Here is a 21,273-nt window from a genome sequence, read left to right as displayed (position 1 = left end):
TCTCAGCTATTCTCAGATGCTTCATTCAGACCTGGGGATTTTTTATTGGCCGAAAGCAATTAAGAAGCCATTCCAAATGTCACGAGGTTCACGGTGACATTTTCAAAACGGGTGAGTGCTAAATTGGGGTGCCCACTTCTTTAATGAGAGTTCTGGGTCTGGTTGACTGGATACATCTTGCAATGTATAGTGTTAATTTAACACTTAGAGAGTAAGATCAGATATACACTATATAAGAGTGTTAAATATGGATGAGAGATATCAATTCAAGACTTGAAGGATATGCCCACTATTTAGCACATATACTGTATTCGACAAAGCGTGACTCGGACGCCACTTTTTCCTTTTCGAATAGGCACGACACAGCTCAATCGTAAAGCAAAAAGTGGCGGCCAAGTCACACTGTAGATCTCTAGGCCTACGAGAAAACCGGCAGTGGAAAACAGGCATAAGGCTGTTTTCTTAGTTGTTTGCCTCCAAGAACAGATATGGACATGCCCATGATGGCCATTCTAAAGCCGGATGAGACAAAATACAAATCAGCAAATGACGTAAACAGCAGCAAACATCAAAAAATCGATCCACTTTATTGCATTGCAAACAACTCAGAAAAGGGGATAAATGTGCTAAATAATGGGCATATCCTTTAAACAGTCCAATTTTACAGCCTTCGATGGAGTGTATGGTATGTGGACTGGCCCTGTACTCATACTGTGGTCTTGTGTTGAGTGGTCACTGGCAAAATGTACTGCGTGTGTGTTTGTGTCTGTGCTGTGCTGTGCTGTGCTGTGCGCTGCAATGAGACCCACTAACTAACCTCTGCCCTGTGACCTGTCCGGACTCCCCACCTGACCCCCCCGCAGGCAGAAGAAGGTGCACCTGCAGACCCTGCAGCAGAGGGCGGAGGTGCAGAGGATGACCCCCAGGGAGCGCATGAGGCTACGCAAGCTCCAGGCTGCAGACGAGAAGGCCAGCAAGCTCAAGTCAGTCGTGTGCTTTACCCAGTCTGAGTCATTCGTATGTTAGGTCAATCGTGCTTTCATTCATTAATTCATTCAAAAATATAGGTTTCTAAAACTCAATCCTAGCTAAACCTTAAAGATCTACTTTCATCGTCATTTAATTAATATTGCTGTGTGTGTTCATGATTATTATTCAATGCATTATGCATTTTTTTTAAATCGTTCTGGATGCCGTGTTTTAAGCCGTCTTTGTAGGCTAGTAAAGTGGCTTGTGGTCAAACAACAGGGCTTTCCTGTCCATCTCATGAATATCCGTGACGCGAAAATGAGGCGTCTGTGATTCATGTTCATTCAATCATACATTCAATCAAGCACTTCTTTCTTTCTTTCTTTCTTTCTTTCTTTCTTTCTTTCTTTCTTTCTTTCTTTCTTTCTGCTGTCTCACGCATATCATCATGCATACAGGACAGTTACCGTATTAGGTGTTTTCCTTGTGCAAGGGTTTGTGACTAAGCGTCAGGAGATGTGTGGCTGGAATATTGATGTGGCTACTGTCTCGGGTTGGGTTGTGTGGCAGTCTGACCCCTTCACCTTGTGCACGGCTCCTTTCGTTTCACCCAGGTGGGGTACCTGTACCTGTGCAGCCTCACAGATGTTTCCTCTATCACTTCCATTCGTTTTTTTTGTGACGTACACTGAAGTGTCACTCTTAATATTAAAGATATACATCCCACTGAATTGTCCTTTTGATAAAAACAGAAATGAATCACAATAAAACACATTGCAAACGAAATGCACACAGTAAATGCAAATGTTGGCTTCTGACTACTTTTAAAACAAGGACAGTTTATGACACAGAAAAAGAACTCAGAGCTTGCCATGATGTTTTGCTATCTGTGGCAGATGAAAGCAGTGCAAGAGTAGTAGAGTAACTTTATTCTCTGGCTGTTTTTTTGCACTGCTTTTTCAAAGTGTTTTTTTCATCTATAGAACATCCTTCCAAATCACTTGGAAAATATGCAATACATTGATAAAGCTCTTCCTCCCTGTACAAATAAAAACCAAGAGACCAGCCATTTTAGGACTGATCATTTTTTCTCAGGCGCTGACTCTTGGTAAAAGGGTTCCATTTCAAGAGTGGGAATGTATTGTCTGACCAGATGTGCAAACAGAGATTGGACCATAGACGGCCAAACCACACAGGCTCCTGGTCTATAAAATGTAGTATAAATTCACTTAAGATAGCTCTCTTGCAGGTTGATGGATGATCATGTTGGCATTAGTAAGGGTCTGTAGACCGCTGATATGAAACACTGAGTAAGCACCACTAGTACCATTGTCGTTTACTCTTTTTTTTTTACTGTGTGTTTATTTTTTTCATTTTCTCATCATCTCTCAATCTGCCTTCTATCCCCTATCACCCCTTTCTTTCTCCCTGGCTTACTCCTTGCTCCTCTTATTGGCCAAGATGACCCTGCGTGAAGTCAAACAGCCATTTCTCCAGATCTATGTTTACTGTACGTGCCACACATAACAATGGCAAGAGAGGGAGCAGAGCCATAATTTGCAAGCAACTTCTTTTTTTTGCTGTACTGTATTTGTCAGGGGGAGAGTGCCTTAATGGTATGTTTCTGCTCTCCGCCTCACTTGTTCTTAATTACTCTCCTCTCCTCTCCTCTCCTCTCCTCTCCTCTCCTCTCCTCTCCTCTCCTCTCCCTCTCTCCTTCAAATCCTCTTCCTCTCTGCTCTGCTCTGCTCTGCTCTCCTCTCCTCTCCTCTCCTCTCCTCTCCTCTCCTTCCCTCTCCTCTCCTCTCCTCTCCTCTCCTCTCCTCTCCTTTTCTCTCCTCTCCTCTCCTCTCCCTCTCTGATTTCCTTTCCTCTTTTTTCCTCTCCTCTCCTCTCCTTCTCTCCTCTCCTCTCCTCTCCTCTCCTCTCCTCTCCTCTCCTCTCCTCTCCTCTCCTCTCCTCTCCTCTCCTCTCCTCTCCTCTACTATCTTCTCCTCTCCTCTCCTCTCTTCTTCCTCTCCTCTCCTCTCCTCTCCTCTCCTCTCCTCTCCTCTCCTATCTTCTTTTCCTCTCTATCTTCTCCTCTCCTCTCCTCTCCTCTCCTCTCCTCTCCTCTCCCTCTCTGCTTTCCTCTCCTCTCCTCTCCTCTCTGCTTTCCTCTCCTCTCCTCTCCTCTCCTCTCCTCTCCTCTCCTCTCCTCTCCCTCTCTGCTTTCCTCTCCTCTCCTCTCCTCTCTTCTCCTCTCCTCTCCTCTCCCTCTCTGCTTCCCTCTCCTCTCCTTTCCTCTCCTTTTCTCCCCTCTCCCCCTCTGCTTTCCTCTCCTCCCCTTTCCTCTCCTCTCCTCTCCTCTCCTCTGCTCTCCTCTGCTCTCCCTCTCTGCTCTCCTCTCCTCTCCTTTTCTCTCCTCTCCTTTTCTCTCCTCTCCTCTCCTCTCCCTCTCTGATTTCCTTTCCTCTTTTTTCCTCTCCTCTCCTCTCCTCTCCTTTCCTCTCCTCTCCTGTCCTCTCCTTCTCTCCTCTCCTCTCCTCTCCTCTCCTCTCCTCTCCTCTCCTCTCCTCTCCTCTCCTCTGCTTTCCTCTCCTCTCATCTCCTCTCCTTTCCTTTTCTCTCCTCTCCCTCTCTGCTTTCCTCTCCTCTCCTCTCCTCTCCTCTACTATCTTCTCCTCTCCTCTCCCTCTCTGCTTCCCTCTCCTCTCCTTTCCTCTCATTTTCTCTCCTCTCCCTCTCTCCTCTCCTCTCCTCTCCTCTCCTCTCCTCTCCTCTCCTCTCCTCCACCTCCTCTCTCCTCCTCCTCTTCCTCCTCCACCTCCCCTCTCCTCCCCTCTCCTCTCCTCCCCTCTCCTCTCTTCTCCTCTCCCCTCCTCTTCTCCCCTCTCCTCTCCTCTCCTCTCCTCTCCTCTCCTCTCCTCTCCTCTCCTCTCCTCTCCTCTCCCCTCCCTCTCTGATTTCCTTTCCTCTTTTTTCCTCTCCTCTCCTCTCCTGTCCTCTCCTCCTCCAAAACAGCTATGTGCGAATGCTGTTCATTGACTACAGCTCCGCTTTTAACACCATTCCCCCCATCAAGCTGGCCACTAAGCTGTACAACCTCAGCTTCAGTCCCCATGTCTGCAGATGGATACTGGACTTCCTCAGTAACAGACCTCAGTCTGTACGCATGGGAAAACATCTTTCAAGACCCATCACCCTAAATACAGGCGCGCCGCAGGGATGTGTGTTGAGCCCTTTTTTGTACTCCCTCTTCACTCATGACTGTGATCCTAAGCACAGCACAAACACCATCATTAAATTTGCTGACGACACAACCGTGATTGGCCTGATCTCTGACAACAACGAGACGGCCTACAGAGAGGAGGTGGAGCAGCTGGCACGCTGGAGCCAAGACAACAACCTGGCCCTGAACTCCAAGAAAACGAAGGAGGTGATCCTGGACTTCAGGCGGTGTGGCCAGGGCAACCACTACCACCAACCCATCAACATCGGAGGGGAGCCAGTGGAGGTTGTACAGAGCTTCAGATTCCTGGGTGTGCACATCAGCGAGGACTTGTCATGGAGCGCCAACACCTCTGCAATGGCTAAAAAGGGATCCCAAAGGCTATATTTCCTTCGCACTCTAAAGAAGGCCCAGCTACCACGAGATCTGCTCACTAACTTCTACAGGTGTACAATTGAATCAGTAATTACATACAGCATCACATCTTGGTACACCAGCTGCACACACGACAACAAGAAGATGTTACAGCGCATCATTAAAACAGCAGAGAGAATCATTGGGTGCCAACTACCCACACTTGAGGAGATCCACCATACACGCTGCACAAACAGAGCATTAAACATCCTTAAAGATCACACACACCCTGGTCACAGGCTCTTCACCATGCTACCATCTGGCAGGCGCTTTAGGACTCTGCGTGCCCGCACTACGAGAATGAAGGACAGCTTTTATCCAACTGCCATTAGACTCTTGAACGCAATACGTCACCTGCCCCCCCTCAATACTTCAGGACTATCGATACTGTGACATGCACATGGATTTTTATGGATTTTTATATATTATTTATTTACTGTTTAATCTTTTATTTTGTGGGCATTTGTGGGTTGCTACTAAACACAATCTCGCTATATTTGTATAGTGACAATAAAAGTCTACTCTCTACTCTCTACCCCCCTCCTCTCCTCTCCTCTCTTCTTTTCTCTCTCCTCTCCTTTCTCCTCTCATCTCCTCTCTCCTTCTCTCCTCTCCTCTCCTCTCCTCTCATCTCCTCTCTCCTTCTCTCATCTCCTCTCCTCTCCTCCCCTTCTCCACTCCTTCTCTCCTCTCCTCTCCTCCTCTCCTCTCCTCTCCTCTCCTCTCCTCTTCTTTCCTCTCCTCTCCTCTCCTCTCCTCTCCTCTCCTCTCCTCTACTATCTTCTCCTCTCCTCTCCCTCTCTGCTTTCCTCTCCTCCCCTCTCCTCTCCTCTGCTCTCCTCTCCTCTCCCTCTCTGCTCTCCTCTCCTCTCCTTCCCTCTCCTCTCTGCTCTCCTCTCCTCTCCTTCCCTCTCCTCTCCTCTCCTCTCCTTTTTTCTCCTCTCCTCTCCTCTCCTCTCCCTCTCTGATTTCCTTTCCTCTTTTTTCCTCTCCTCTCCTCTCCTGTCCTCTCCTCACCTCTCCTCTCCTCTCCTCTCCTCTCCTCTCCTCTCCTCTCCTCTCCTCTCCTCACCTCTCCTCACCTCTCCTCTCCTCTCCTCTCATTTCCTCTCCTCTCCTCTCCTCTCCTCTCCTCTCCTCTCTCCTACTCCTCTCCTCTCCTCACCTCCTCTCCCCTCCCCCTCTCCTCTCCTCTCCTCTCCTCTCCTCTCCTCTCCTCTCCTCTCCTCTCCTCTCCTCTCCTCTCCTCTCCTCCTCTCCTTAGGAAGCTGGCTGAGGAGAAGTACCAAGAGAACTGTATTCGGATGAAGGAGCTCCGGTGGCGCCATTTTCAGACCGTTACCGTGGATGTGCTCACTGTACGTTTTTTTTCACGATTAGGAAAGAAAAGCTCTACACAATCCCTTTAAATATGTCAGTTCATATTACGGCATATTTCAGAGCTTTGACAGGTTTCTGCATATAACTGCGATTTAATGAACTTACTGCTGTCGTTTCAGAGCATTTTTGCCAGTGGTTAATTAGTTTTATGGTAGGTTCAATACGACTTAGTTGTTGTGAAGTTAATTATCCCCTGTGGTCTCATTTGCAGATATTCCCCCGAATGCGCCCACTTTAAGCCTAAATATCTGCATCGTACTGTGACTGCTGTCATGTGAGAGTCATATTGTGGTAGTACTGTAGAACTCTGCAGATTACAGTAATTTATTCAGGCCTCACATGGGCTTTTGGAAACTAGCTCATCGACTGTAAGCATAATATTTAATTGGTAACACTTTCTTTTACAGCCCCCTGTAATCACTTTGTATATTCTCTGTAGAGTTGTATTTTTTTGTCTGTGTTTTATTTCGTAATGTCCATACATTATATTCTATGTGTGTGTTCTGTTCCTGCCTCACAGGAAGCTGGAGATGATGGAGTCGTTAGCCCAAGCCATTCAACACCACCTCTGGATAGGCGTTCGCCAGGCCCTGTGGATACCCATTCGCCAGGCCCCGTGGACAGGCGTTCGCCCAGCCCCGTGGATAGCCATTTGCCAGGCCCTGTGGTGCCAGCAGGAGAGGACGGGTCAGCACAGCTGGGCCATCCCGCCAAAGCAGACGTTGGTGAGTAGTCTACCCACCTGCCACCACCTCATCTCATCTCATCTCATCTCATCTCATCCCTCTACCGAGAAGCAATACGGAGGTCAGACTAGATGCAAATTGCCCCATCAGTGGTGACAGCTGGTGGGAGTTGGGTGGCCACATCAGGTCCGGGTAATGTGCGCAGTACAGGCGCTAATGGCAGGCTCTGGGTTGCATAGCAGCCAGGGCTGGACTGGGGGAGAAAAAGGACCCGGGCAATTTTGGCTTAAAGGGGCCCCTCATAATTAGCAGCGCAGAACTCACTCACCGGTGGGCCCTGCACCCGTCCCTCGTGGGCCCCTATTTTCAGAAATGTCACAAAAAAGATTTAGTAAAAAAAATGTGTTTACATTTCTGAAAATACGGGTCCACGACGGTGTGGGCCCCACCGGGAAATGCCCGCTATGCCATGGTCAATCCAGCCGCCCTGATAGCAGCAGCCCCAGTAATACCACCCCTTCCCCTCCCTCCTTCCCCTCTGCCTCCCCCTTTGCTTCTCCTGAGCACCCCCTACTATTACATTTCATAACAGTGTTTTGTAATCATGCTATTCATAATCATGAAGGTCCGACTCATGGGGCGAGCCATCAGCGAGCGGAGCGGAGCTTTACTTGGGCAGCAGGGATGTGTGAAGCGGGCAGCATGACTGGGAGGGATAGGGTGAGGGAGGCGGGCAGCGCAGATGGGGGGGGTAGACGGGGGTGTTGTTCATTGGGGATGAAATGGGGGGTGAGGGGTTGGAGGTGGGTAGTATGGTTATTAACCAGGGACACATGCAGGCAAAACGAGCGAAGTGAAGAGAGGCGAAATTCGGTGTTCTTTTCTGACAGCCCAACGGTCATCATCAGGTCGTTGCAGCGAATCAAATAGAATGAAACATTCATTTTGTTGATTTGATTGGCCACCGCATGGGGAAATTCACGCCTCGTTTGCATAATATTAGACTTGGTGGCATATTTTCGCTTTGTTCCGCTCCTGTTCACTTGCCTTCACCTCCATCATAGAAATTTCACTTCGCTCGGACAAATGTATGTGTCCCCAGCGTAAAAGTGTGGGGTAGGGGGTAGCAGGGATGTGAAGGAGAGTGAAGGGTGGGGGGCGGACAGCATGAATGGGAGGAGGTGTGAGAGGAGGGCAGCGGGTAAGGGAGGGGGGAGGAGGGCAGCGGGTAAGGGAGGGGGGAGGGGGGCAGAGGGGATTGGAGGGGGAGTAGCCGTAATGTGGGTGTCTCACAGGGTGTCTGATGGGAAATGCTGATGGGAGAATCAGCTGCTAAGCGGTACAGCATGCAGGCTTTCAGTGAAGTCGACAGGGAGCAAGAGTCAATTACGCCATCGCGGCCGGCCTCTAATCATCGTGTATTGTCTGCTTCAAAAGAGAGAAACGAAGGGCCATTGTCTTGTGGTGTTCAAACGTAACTGAGAAACTGAGAAAAATGTTATCAACAGGACTCCAATGTTCCTCAGGGTAAATGGTATGATTGTCCGACTATCTATCAGTCTTTCTGTCTCTCTTTCTGTCTGCAATAATGGCAATTATAACAAAAACGGTGAACTATAACCAATATTTTATTTAGAGAGGAGTTATACTATTTGTACTGTGCACAGTATATAAGCAGGGATATTAAACATATTGAGAATGGATCTTTACGGCTCTGTGTATTTTTAATGAAGTTATTTTTTCATGTGAAACAACATTTTAAATAGTTATTTGTTTCCCCTACACACATAATCAAAGAGCCCTCTATACAGTGCGGTGTCTTACTCACCAGAGCAAGTATGCACATAATTGGGTTTATGTCACATCATGCCAAATCGACAGCGAAAAATACAAAAATACAAACTAGCTTTTTCAGAGTGTAAGTCTTTTTACTTCCATTTTTTTTACGGTTTTAATGAACATATGAAATAGGAATATGAGTGGGCCCAGGCCAATGAAACGCAACCATACTGTATATAATTGGAAAGAGTGTGTGTGAAATTGAAGTGCATGCACAGACATTTTTAGTCCATTTTTTAAAAATAAATACTGAATTCGGCTTGTGACTTCGTACCAGATTTAGATTTTGGCCCTCATATCAGTCAATTTGAGTTTGACACCCCTGACATAGTAGATGATGACCCCCATTCTCCCAAATGAGCCTTAAGGGCTCTGCATACTTCACGTGCGCACTTTGGCGCATTTGGCGCGAGAACCATTAATGACGTCATCACTTGCGCCAGACTATTCATACTTCAAAAGCGCCCTTACAGGCTTTCGCTCGCATTGTCGGAAGTGCCCTCTGCTGTTCATGAGAGAAACGGCAGTATCTTTCGCAACTCGCAGCGTGAGTTCTATGGATGTATAAAATAGAAAGCCAAACACGGCTGCTGTAGGGCTACTGAACGTCTGACTTGTGACTTACCACATTGAAACATATATTTTTTGTTGTAGCCTACATTGCCAGATCATTCCAAGACCATGTGAGAGCATTGTTCTGGCGGCAGAATTTATAAATAGATCGCCGAACACAACGTGCTTCTGAACAAAGTAAACAATTGTTTCACTGAACAACATTTAAGAGAGAAGATAAAATAACTCTCTAGGACATTTTATTATCCTCAAAATGATGCAGGATCCATTCTGTAGTAGCCTACAGTAGTTGTGTAGCCTCTCTTTGCAACTCCTGCTTTATCTGCCTACCTGCATGGTCGCTGGTGGCGCACGACAAGTTACAAAAAATGTGGGGTGCACGACGTCGCGCCATGGCAGCTCGCGCCACGGCGTGTGACGTCATTTTGGGTCACGTGACGGCGCGCGCCATCGTCGCGAGTGAAGTATGAAGGAGGGTAGCGCCAGTCACGACAAGTATGAATCCCCCTTAAAGCATCCTATAAGAGGCAGCAGGGGGCGACAGTAGCCTAACAGTAGGGCACTGGGTTACTATGCCGGTGACCCGGGTTCGATTCCGGGCCGGGTCATTTGCCGATCCTTCCCCATCTCTCTCTCTCCCCGCTTGTTTCCTGTCTCTCCTTCACTGTCCTGTCACAAAATAAAGGCACAAAAGCCCTAAAAATATCTTTAAAAAAGAGGCAGTAGAGGACGACCGTAGGACACGGGAGGACAGGAATCATATGGAACAACAGATTAGCATGCAGAGCCACCATCCAATCTGACCTGACCAATGCATAGAGACAAAGCAGTTATGATCAAAGATTGCATGTTCAAATCACACACCCTTGGAAGTGTTGTGAGTTTGCGTGGCTCTGCGTGTGTGTGTGTGTGTGTGTGTATGTGTGTGTGTGTGTGTGTGTGTGTGTGTGTGTGTGTGTGTGTGTGTGTGTGTGTGTGTGTGTGTGTGTGTGTGTGTGTGTGTGTGTGTGTATGTGTGCGCGCCGTGAGTGGGGTAGAGGGGGTATTTTAATATTAATGGGCACTTTAAGATTAAAGGGCTTTTGAACCACGAGGTCTTTGAGAAAAAGTCATCCACCGGTGACTGACCGCCTGTGGGCGTGGCCTTCCCTGGACAGAGACCCTCCAGCCTGCTAGATTCTTACAGGATGTCAGATCAGCTTGATGAAGGGTTGTGGGTCAAGCAACAGTCAAGTTTGATGTCTAGCACTGTAATTTCTCAGCCTGGGTTTGAGTCTTGAACAGTGCACTGAACAGTAGGCTAGATGCCTGCCTCTTAATAGCAAGAGGGAGTGGTTGCTTGTCAGTAGAGGTGGTTGCCTGGTTACCACCAGACCTAATCACAAGTGAGATTCTCTTTCAGATCGGAGCGATTGTGTCGAACTAAAGGCAGCATGGGAGTTCCCAGGCTATTGAGGTGGTAGAATGGCCTGACATGTTGAAATAGGGGTTGAGTGGTCCTGTTAGAATCCATCCACATGTTGGAGTCCATCCGGATTACAAGGCATTGTTGCCATGGTAGCCCTCTGCTTATGCCTAGCCTGGGAAATCCTGTGCTGCTGTGCACAATCGTTCCCTCATCTATCAATCCATCCCTCAGCGAGGGTTCCCAATCATGGTCTCCAGTCAGAGAGCACGGAGGCGTGGAAAGGCGATGACTGCAGATTGTTTGAATAGACAAAACCGACATGATTGGCTGTGTATGCCAAATGATACACATTTATAACGCCCAATTAACAGCCGTCGTCAATCGTAAGCCACACACCCTCACCCTCACCTCACACACCCTCACCAGGATTTATAGTAGACAGGTCTTCAGACCTTATCTCAATTTTCTGGTGGTAACCAGGCAAGCTTATGACATGGATTGAATGTAGAATTCACTTCCAATATGGCTTCTTTGGTTTAATTGGTTTTTGAGGGTCTGCTGGTACAGTATTTATTGTCTTGTAGAGAGTTACTTGTGCACAATCCCTGGTGCTGAACAAAAAGATTACGTATTTTTTGAAAAAAGGTTCGCACACTTCTTTGGATTTTTCTTCTTGAAGTTATTTTTTCATCTTTTTATTTATTCATCCATTTATAACATAATATAATATTTAATAAAAAGATGAAAAAATAACTTCAAGAAGAAAAATCCAAAGAAGTGTGCGAACCTTTTTTTTTTTTTTTTAAAAACAGTATTTATTGTCCACTAATTTTCTGCATTCCCAGTGGAGAAGTAGCCAAACGCTTGTGTTTGAGAAGTATTTTTCTGTTTGAAATATGGCCCTTCCAATCAACAATGCCACAATGTGTTGAGACATCCCATCAACAGATAAAGTAATTGAATCATTTCAAATTATTTTAGCCACCAGTAATGGCTGTTATGTTTGCAAATTAGATTATTCCCTTATTTTATTTATTTAGTAAGAACACAGATAATGAGTGCCTGGGTCCACCCAGACACTCAGGTTATTATGTTGTTTTTCTGTGATGAGGATGAGGCTCTATTTGATTTCTCAATAGAACGGTATTATGTTTGCTAATCAGAGCTTGGATTGTGGTTTTGCAGGCACTATCCCACTAATGACCAGTCAGGAAATTCTAATTGAATGGACCTAATTAAGATGCAACCAATACCGTGTAATCATTACGAGTGTCCAAGAGCGCGGAGGAGTATTTCATATGTGAATTGTCTTGTATGATGATGAAAATCAGCTCCACAGCACTGTAAACCCTCTTCTTCTGCCCTTCACTCCTGAAGCTCCGCGCCTGTGTTGTTCCACTCGCTTGTACATTTGCAGGGACGTGTCGAGCCAAATGAATTTCTGATCTGACTGCAATGGATCTTCATTACCACTTTGCTAGCATTCTAATCAGAGCATGGTGAATGGTGCCAAAACACCTTTCAGCTCCCGTAATCAAATTATTGTATTGACAATAAAATATGAGCATTTGCAGCGTCAGGATTCCGGAGAGGAAACACCTGGGGTGTGTTTTGGGGGGTGGGGTGGGGTGTGTTTTGGGGGGTGGAGTGTGGGGGGTGGATGTGTTTGGGGGGTGAGTAAGTAAGTATCCGTGGGGAAATTCACGTGTTGCAGCAGTATCATGCATACAATTTTTGCAAAAAGTAGACAACATGCATACAGACACAGGACCAAAAAATTGAAGAAGATAAAATAATAACTTAAATAAAAAATAAAAAACCCAGCAGCATAGCATCATCACCACCACCATCACCACCATCACCATCATGTTTGGGGGGGATGATGTATCTTCTACGGCTTGAAATGGTGGCTTTGGGGGGTCACTCCTGAATTGGCTCAATAAACGTCTGTGGCATTTTGATAAATTACACAGTTGATTGCAAGGGAAAGGTGTAGGGTCAGGGTCCGAGTTCCAGCTGACCGTTGACCCCCTCCTCTGGAAACAGTTGACCCCCTCTGACCCATCCTGAAGCCTGTCCTCTTACTGTCCTCTTCCATAGATTCTATCACATGCGCGTGTGACTGTGAGTGTGTGGTTGTGTGCGTGTGCGCGTGCGTGTGCGCGTGCGTGTGCGTGTGCGTGTGTGTGTGTTTGTGTTTACGTGTGCGTGTGTGCTGCGTGCTGCGTGGTGTGTGCTTGCATGTTTGTGTGTGTGTGTGTGTGTGTGTGTGTGTGTGTGTGGGGGGGGGGTGTTTGTTTGTGCGTGTGTGTGTGTCTGTGTGTCTGTGTGTGCGTGCATGCCTGCACGTGCGTCTGTCAGTATGTGCATGTGATAGTGTGTGTGTGTGTGCATTACTGTAGTTGGGAATATATTTAAGGTTATCCAGATCGATTGTGTAACCCCATAATAAGAGGGCATTGACCCAGATGTCAGAGGGTGTCAGAGGGTGAGTGTCAGGTGAATGCTTAATTGCATAATTAAACCTCCCCAATCCTGGTTTGCATAAAAGGACACCGAAAATTAGCGACATCACTAATTGGGATCAGTCAAGATCTCAAGGCCGGTCAACGTTGTACAGTCATCAGCGGTTCGAACATTCTGGGGGCCCTAGGCAAAATATAGACGTGGGACCCTTTTGAATTATGTTGCTGGTCTTTTCCATGGTGGGGCTGACTGTTGGGGCGCCCTTACACTGTAAAACATTGCAAGCTAGTTAAACGTTAAAAAAAAACCCAAGTTCCCCTGCTGCCTTAAGTTTTTAAGTTAACTCAACTCAAGACTTAACCCAACTCGAGGCTTTCTCAAGTTGAGTAAACTTACAAACTTAAAGTGATACTGTCCCATTTTTGGAAATAAGCTTATTTTACACCTCTCCTTGAGTTAAATGATTGAGTTTTACCTTTCTCCTGTACTTTCAACCGTTCTCTCAGTATGGCAGTGCAAATTCATAGGACTCAATGTTAACTGCTAGCTTAGAGGTCAAATTTGCACTGCCATACTCAGAGAACATTTGATTTTTTAAACCCAACCCAACAAGGACAATAATAAAAAAGAAAAAATGAGAAGGAAACAAAATATACAAATCTGAGGTCCCCCACACCATATATTAAGTGCCCACCTATCACCCTCATATACCCACCCACCCTCCCCCGGGGAGGAAGTTACAGTTTGCATATGTTATCCTAATGCAATTAGAAATGTTACATTAAAAAAGAGATTCAAATAACAAAATAGAGAAAAAACAAAAACAAAAAAGACCCTAAGGCCACCCTTCGCCATCTTTTAATACTAACCATCTATTTGCATAGATCACCATTCCTGTCTCATTAGCCATTACACTTAATTCCAGACACTTGATTACTATACATCCCATGGTGAAGGAAATGGTAGGTTTGGTATGTGACTATGCATTGGGCCTATAGACTGCCCCATTCATTTCCAGACATACAAGGACAAAAGTAGGACAGTAATTAATAATTCATAATATCATTAGTGATAATGAACTGTCAAGCATATTAGCGCTGAGATGACAAGTATGGAGTGTTCTGATTTCCAGGAGGGTCAGGCGTTACATTTTCTCCCTTTTTCCAACTTAGCAAAAGCTGATTTTTCAGATAGAAGTAGCATAATTTGGCCACATATTCCATGACATACTTTGTGTGGATAGATATGTTCTCCTTCAGTGTTACAACTGATATTTGCTACAGCAGTCATCTATACTGTAAATACAGTACTATCCTTTTTGTTTCTAGAGGGTTGTTTCTCTGTCTATCTGTCTCTCTGTCTTGGCAACATAACCCATGAAAAGATGTGACTCATCAATGACTCATCGATGACTCCAAAAACCTTTGAAAAAAAAAATCGTCTGTAACGTCAAAGGTGGCAGAAAAAGTTATATTCATTTTTTTAGAAAGACTTTTTTGGGTCTTTTTTCGACTTAATTTGATAGGACAGTGTGAGAGGTGGACAGGAAGCGAATTGGGAGAGAGACGGGGAGGGGTCGGCAAAGGACCCGGGCCGGTAATCGAACCCTCGTTCAGCCGCATGGCAGGCGAGTGCCCTACCGGTTGGCCACGGCAGGGTCGATATTCTTTTAAAAAAAATCTTTTTTCATTTTTTTAAGTTATTGACAGCACAGCAAAATCTTTCCACGATACGTAATTAAAAAGTGATGCATTTGTAACAGCTGGATATTGAGAGTACTGTCTGGACCAAAATTCAATTAGAAATCAAATTAGCACCTCAGCTTTACAGCAGCAGGTGCAGGTGCATAGCAAAACATCTGGTTGAATCACCAGCATACGTAGATCCAAATAAAATTTTGAAGAAAAAACCCCTTACTGCTGTTTTTGATTTTGCCATATTGCACAGCATACGTAGATCCAATATTTTTTTTTACACATCTTTTTGTAATAAAATAATGCTGTTTATGATTTCGGAATATTGCAAAAACATACTTTGAATGTGGAGCTTATTTCCTGGAATAGGGATAATGAGGGCCTGATCATTATGGACTGTATGGATTTGTTAAGTTTTTCTTTTTCTTCTGCATCAGCTCATGCCACAGTCACATAGTGACGGAATTTGACAGGTAAAACTGAAACAAAGTGCAGTAGCATCATATAAATGGCTCAATTGATTTTAAATAATCCCTCTCTTGTGTAGACAAGCAGAATAATGAGCATTTCAGCTGTAGGACAGGAAGTGGATTCCTTTTCCGCAAACAAGTCCAGTGATTGCCTGTTGGCTGGGAGATGCTGTTATTTACTCAAACGCTGGAGCGTGACGCACATAGCCCAGATACAGCGAGACCATCAATACCTTCCCCGGCCCATACTAAAGCTCCCACTAAGCTTCCCAGCAGGAGACCGTGTGTTTCCCTGAGGGACCAGGAGAGGGGAGGACTGCAGATAGAAACTAGCTTCATGAGCAATAATCTTGCACAAGCCATCTTCTTACTTTTGTAAACAATGCCTCTTGTGCATGGTCCCTGTTTCAACTACTTAACTAAATAAGCTAAACTAAACTAAGTACAGAAAACAATCTTGATGTTTGAAGCAACTCGGAGAAGTACCGTATGATTCATACTCAGACACATACTTACACAAGCTTTTTTATCCTTCTTCTTCTTCTGTTATCATTCATTGTCAGGACTAAAGCTGCCAGTTTTGTGTTATGTGACCTATCTTCCACTTCTTCTGACCTTACTTTCACTGAGGTCTTCAGTGGTGAAAGCTGGTCTGTGGGTATCAATGAAGATGGCATACACAGCTCGCTGTGTTCTGAAAATACTTGGGAATAGCACTGTGATCTGCCAGAGTGGCAGGGAATGTAGCGTAGTCATTAAATCTCTCGCTGCGTAATTTTTTTCATCCTCCTCCTCCTCCTCTTTGTCTTGTCTGATGACCATTTCAATATTCTATCGGGGTATGTAAACTTATGGCCACCACTCTATCTATCTATCTATCTATCTATCTATCTATCTATCTATCTATCTATCTATCTATCTATCTATCTATCTGTCTGTCTGTCTGTCTGTCTGTCTGTCTGTCTGTCTGTCTGTCTGTCTGTCTGTCTGTCTGTCTGTCTGTCTATCTGTCTATCTATCTATCTATCTATCTATCTATCTATCTGTCTATCTATCTGTCTGTCTGTCTGTCTGTCTATCTATCTCCACTCCTCCTCTGCTGGTTTCTGGTTCACCTCAGTATCATGGCAGCAGTGTGGTGCTCAGGTGGAGGGGCCTTACTAGGAGATTGAAACCACTCATGCGAGGAATGGAGGAGTCTCACAACACACACATACAGCTGCAAACACTTCCCTCCTTCCTCTCTCATTCCCTCCTGTCTCACTTCACTTCTCTCCCTTCCTCACTCCCTCTCTCTGTCTCTTTTTCTCTTTCTCTCCTATCTCTCTTTCTGTCTTTCCTTCTCCTCCCTCCATCTCTCTCCCTCCCTCGGTCCATCTTCACGTCCCTCCATCCCTCTCTGCCAATCTCTCTCTCCCTCTCTCTCCCTCTCTCTCCTTCTTCACTTGCCTCAATCTTTCTCTCTCGCTCCATCCCTCCCGCTTTCTCTCTCTCTCATCCCTCTCTCCCTCCCTTCTTCACTTCCCTGTCTCCCTCCCTCCTTCCCTCTGCTGTGTATTCCCATTTCCCAGCCCCAACACACAGACGCGCACACACACACACACACACACACACACACACACACACACACACACACACACACACACACACACACACACAGACACACACACATAGTACACAAGTACGCACACACATACACACACATGCAAACACACACACATGCACACACACATGCATACACAATACACAGACACACATGCAAACACACACACACACACACACACACACACACACACACACACACACACACACACACACACACACACACACACACACACACACACACACACACACACACACACACACACACACACACACACCAGAAAACATTCCCCTCCTGCCCCCTGCCTCCACCAATATCATCTCTTGGCAGCGGGACCCCTCGGGCCAGCTAACCGCATCAGTGGCATGTGACTGTGTAATTGGGAATTTAGATCGTCCGGCCAAACTCGTTCGCACCTCTGTACCTGTGTAATACCCGGGGGTGTAGGGGTGCAGGGGTGTTGTAATGTGTTGTGGTGTGGTGTGGTGTGGTGTGTTGTGGTGTGGTGTGGTGGGGTGGGGTGTGGTGTGGTGTGGTGATGTGTGTTGTGGTGTGGTGATGTGTCTGGTGAGGTGGGTTTCAGGACTGGTGTGGGGTGTGGTGTGGTGGAGTGTGGTGTGGTGGGATGTGTGGTGGGCTGTGATGTAGTGTAGTGTGGTGGGGTGTGGTGTGGTGTGGTGTAGTGTAGTGTGGTGGGGTGTGGTGTGGTGTGGTGATGTGCGGTGTAGTGTGGTGTGCTGTGGTGATGTGCGGTGTAGCGTGGTGTGGTGTGGTGATGTGCGGTGTAGTGTGGTGTGCTGTGGTGTGGTTAGGTGGTGGGTTGTTGTAATGTGATGTGAAGGGGTGGGATGTTGTGGTGAAATGGATGGGTGTTGTTGTGGAGGTGTGAGGTACTGCACTGATGCCCAGGCCCCTACTGACCTCCGTGGTGTGGAGGGGTGTGGTGTGGAGGGGTGTGGTGTGGAGGGGTGTGGTGGGGTATAGTGTGATGTGATCTGTAATGTGGTGTGGTGTGATGTGATCTGGTGCTGTGTGGTGTGATGTGGTTTGGTGTGGTGGGGTGTGGTGTGGTGTGATGTGATCCCATATGAAAAAGTCTTATTAAAAACGCATATGGATTATATCTGTTCCATAAGAATAGTATAAGGGTCATACAAGGCACAAACCCACATATACAAATCTAACTATTTTTTTATTCATTTTCAGTCATATATGCCATACACGATTTATGTTACTATGGGCTTATATATTTCGTATAAGTAAAAAGATTGGAAAATAGTGCTGTTTTTGGATGAATGCCAATCAGATGTGTGCTGTATTTGTGCCATGTTGTTGTTGTATATGTTACAGTAGGCCCTATGTGTATGCCATATTTAAAGGTGCACCATGCAATATTTGTTGTAGCTTATTTCCAGCTAGGGTGACCACCTGCTAATAAGTCCAAGGGGGGACAAGGGGTATGCTTCGGAGGGACAATGTGGGACAGCCACCCCCACACACACACACACACACACATTTGTCTTTAGGCAATATAGGCCTATATATAATCAAAGTGACAGTCAAGAAAGACAAATAAAAAATCATGAGTGAAGTCCTTCGTCAGGTTGTTTTTTTTTCCGGGAAGCTTATTTAGACTGTCTAGGCCTGTGTTATATACAAATATTACATTTAAAGTCTCATGCTTCATATGACAAATGTGCAGAATTCATATAAATATTGGTGTCAGAAACTGTTTAAGAAATGTACAAATTAAATCAGGTTTGCATATAATTAAATGTATAAACTTTATAAAATGTATATACGAATATTACATTTCCAGTTGTAAACTTCATATAAACTTAATATAGGAAGTCTGTAAAATCCAACTACGGAACATGTACGGAACATACGTGTGATGGAGTGACCATCACTAGGGTTGTGGGTGTGTTCTGACTAACATGCCAACGAGCTTGGCTCTTTGGTGTAGCGGTCAGAGCCCCGGTTTACTACCCCAGAAGGTCTGGGTTCAAGTCCCAGCTGGGCAACTCTACTCCCCTTCGCTATAAATGGTGTCAGAAGTGGGATGGTACCGTGAGGCCATCGGAAGCGTACCCATGGTGTGTGAGCCGTAATTCCATGTGAGGGACCCCCAGGATTGGTGACCCCCGTGTGAGGGACCTCAGTGATAGGTGAAGCATTGATGATGGGGCACATTGGATGGGAGAAGCATGATGGGCAGTTGCGTGAGGGACACCATGAGTGTGTGAAGCGCACGGGTGCGCTTCCCGAAGGGGAAGGCAATGTGATGGAGTGACCATCACTAGGGTTGTGGGTGTGTTCTGACTAACATGCCAACGAGCCTGGCTCTTTGGTGTAGCGATCAGAGTCCCACACGTAAATTGAATAAGACTTCAATATGATTTACAACATAAAACGTGCATTATTTCTATAGGAATATAGTAGTTTTCTCCTATGTTTTAGTCAATATAATATAGTATTATGCATTGTTGGCATGTCAAACTCTTATAAGAATTTATACTGCATGCAGTCATGTTATACGGCATGCATATAAGTTCCATATAGTATTTCTTTTCGAAAAGGGGCCATAATCGACTATCATGATAGACATATATTAGAAAACGCATAAGTGACTCTTGCAAATCTGGCACATTTTTTTCTATACGATTTCATGTAAGGAACATGCATGTTTGCAGTATATGAATCATATAATTCTTTTTCATATGGGATATGATGTGAAGTGTTGTGGGTTGTGGCATGTTGTAGTGTGGTGTGGTGTGGGTTGTGGCATGTTGTAGTGTGGTGTGGTGTGGGTTGTGGCATGTTGTAGTGTGGTGTGATGCGGGTTGTGGCATGTTGTAGTGTGGTGTGATGATGTGACCTGGTGTGGTGTGATGTGTGGTGGATGGGTGTTGTTGTGGAGGTGTGAGGTACTGCACTGATGCCCAGGCCTCTATAGACCGCCGTGTCCGGTGAAGAGCTTCACTATGTGTGGGTATGTGTATGTGCTATGTCTGTACTTTGAGGACCCTCTCAAAAACAAGATGTTCACCTCAAGGGGCTATCCTCTGATAAAGAATTTGAATGTCCTTGAGGTTACTTACTCACTCTGGCCACACCATGTCCAGTGTGGCTGTCATTAGTGTGTGTGTGTGTGTGTGTGTGTGTGTGTGTGTGTGTGTGTGTGTGTGTGTGTGTGTGTGTGTGTGTGTGAGTGTGAGTGTGTGAGAGAGAGAGAGAGAGAGAGAGAGAGAGAGAGAGAGAGAGAGAGAGAGAGAGAGAGAGAGAGAGAGAGAGAGAGAGGATGTATGTGGGTGTGTGTGTGAGGAAATATTATATAGGCCTACAATATGCACATACAGGTGCACAAGTGTGTCTTTGTATTTCATATGACCGTGAATGAATTGCAGGCAGTAGGCCTATGGTACTCTGTTACAGTAAATGTTTGTATGTGGGTCAGTGATCAGTGGTCAGTTTTAGTGGCACACGTCAGGTTGGTGAAACCACAGCTAAGGCCACTATTGTATGGATTATTATTATTATTTTTTTAATTATCCAAGAAGCATATTCATTGCACTACCAATTATTTCGTAATTAATTTATAGGCATCAGCTATAGCTGTACCACCTGGCACATGCAAACACACACACACACACACACACACACACACACACACACACACACACACACACACACACACACACACACACACACACACACACACACACACACACACACACACGCGCGCGCGCGCACACGCACAAGCACACACATACACACATGCAAACACACATAAAAAACCCAGTAATTCACCCATGTACGTTTGCCAGCAGGAATTCCTGATGACCCTGTGACTGCGGAGGCATATTACAATGAGGACGGCTTTGAGTCGTGCTCCGAGGAAGAGGAAGATGAAGATGAAGAGGAAGATGAGGAGGAGGATGACCAAGTCAAGGACGAAGACATGCATGTGCACTATGGTGATGATGTGGTGGAGACGGAAGCCTTTGACACATTTCAGCACACTTATGGGCAGGTGAGATTTATCGGGTACTCATTTGGTTATTCATTCAGACAGGGTGAGAAAAAAAGACGGGGAGTGTTTTTAAGATTTTTAAGACTTTATTTGCTAGGACAGTGTGAGAGGTGTACAGGAAGCGAATTGGGAGAGAGACGGGGATGGGTCGGCAAAGGACCTGGCCCGGGAAGTCAGCCGCATGGCAGGCGAGTGCCCTACCGGTTAGCCACGGCGGTGCCGTGTTTTTAAGATTTTAAGCAACGTCAGTGTTCTATTACTAAGTAGTCACTGTGAAATTCTTGTCCCCAACCAACATTAAAAGCTTGTAGAAGAGGCTGACACCACACACACACACACACACACACACACACACACACACACACACACACACACACACACACACACACACACACACACACACACACACACACACACACACACACACACACACACACACACACACACACACACACACACACAAATGGCAGAAGCTTGGCTTGCCTGCATGTCCCCTTAATCATTATTTTCTCATTATTTCCTCATTA

General features: G+C 45.8%; 1 protein-coding gene across 1 annotated transcript in view; it reads left to right on the top strand.

Annotated features, from left to right (window-relative positions):
- Positions 1-21,273, top strand: part of nek11 (NIMA-related kinase 11) — a 131,969-nt gene that overhangs the window by 53,292 nt on the left and 57,404 nt on the right. The window contains exons 9-12 of the mRNA XM_063198446.1: positions 864-983; positions 5,859-5,952; positions 6,495-6,699; positions 20,544-20,746. Of these exons, the coding sequence (XP_063054516.1) occupies positions 864-983; positions 5,859-5,952; positions 6,495-6,699; positions 20,544-20,746 (622 nt within the window). The remainder of the gene's footprint in view (positions 1-863; positions 984-5,858; positions 5,953-6,494; positions 6,700-20,543; positions 20,747-21,273) is intronic.

The sequence above is a fragment of the Engraulis encrasicolus genome, chromosome 5 (assembly GCF_034702125.1).
Source record: "Engraulis encrasicolus isolate BLACKSEA-1 chromosome 5, IST_EnEncr_1.0, whole genome shotgun sequence".
NCBI classification, from domain to species: domain Eukaryota; kingdom Metazoa; phylum Chordata; class Actinopteri; order Clupeiformes; family Engraulidae; genus Engraulis; species Engraulis encrasicolus.
Note: the sequence above shows the minus strand (reverse complement) of the source record. Positions and strands in the feature narration are given on the sequence as shown.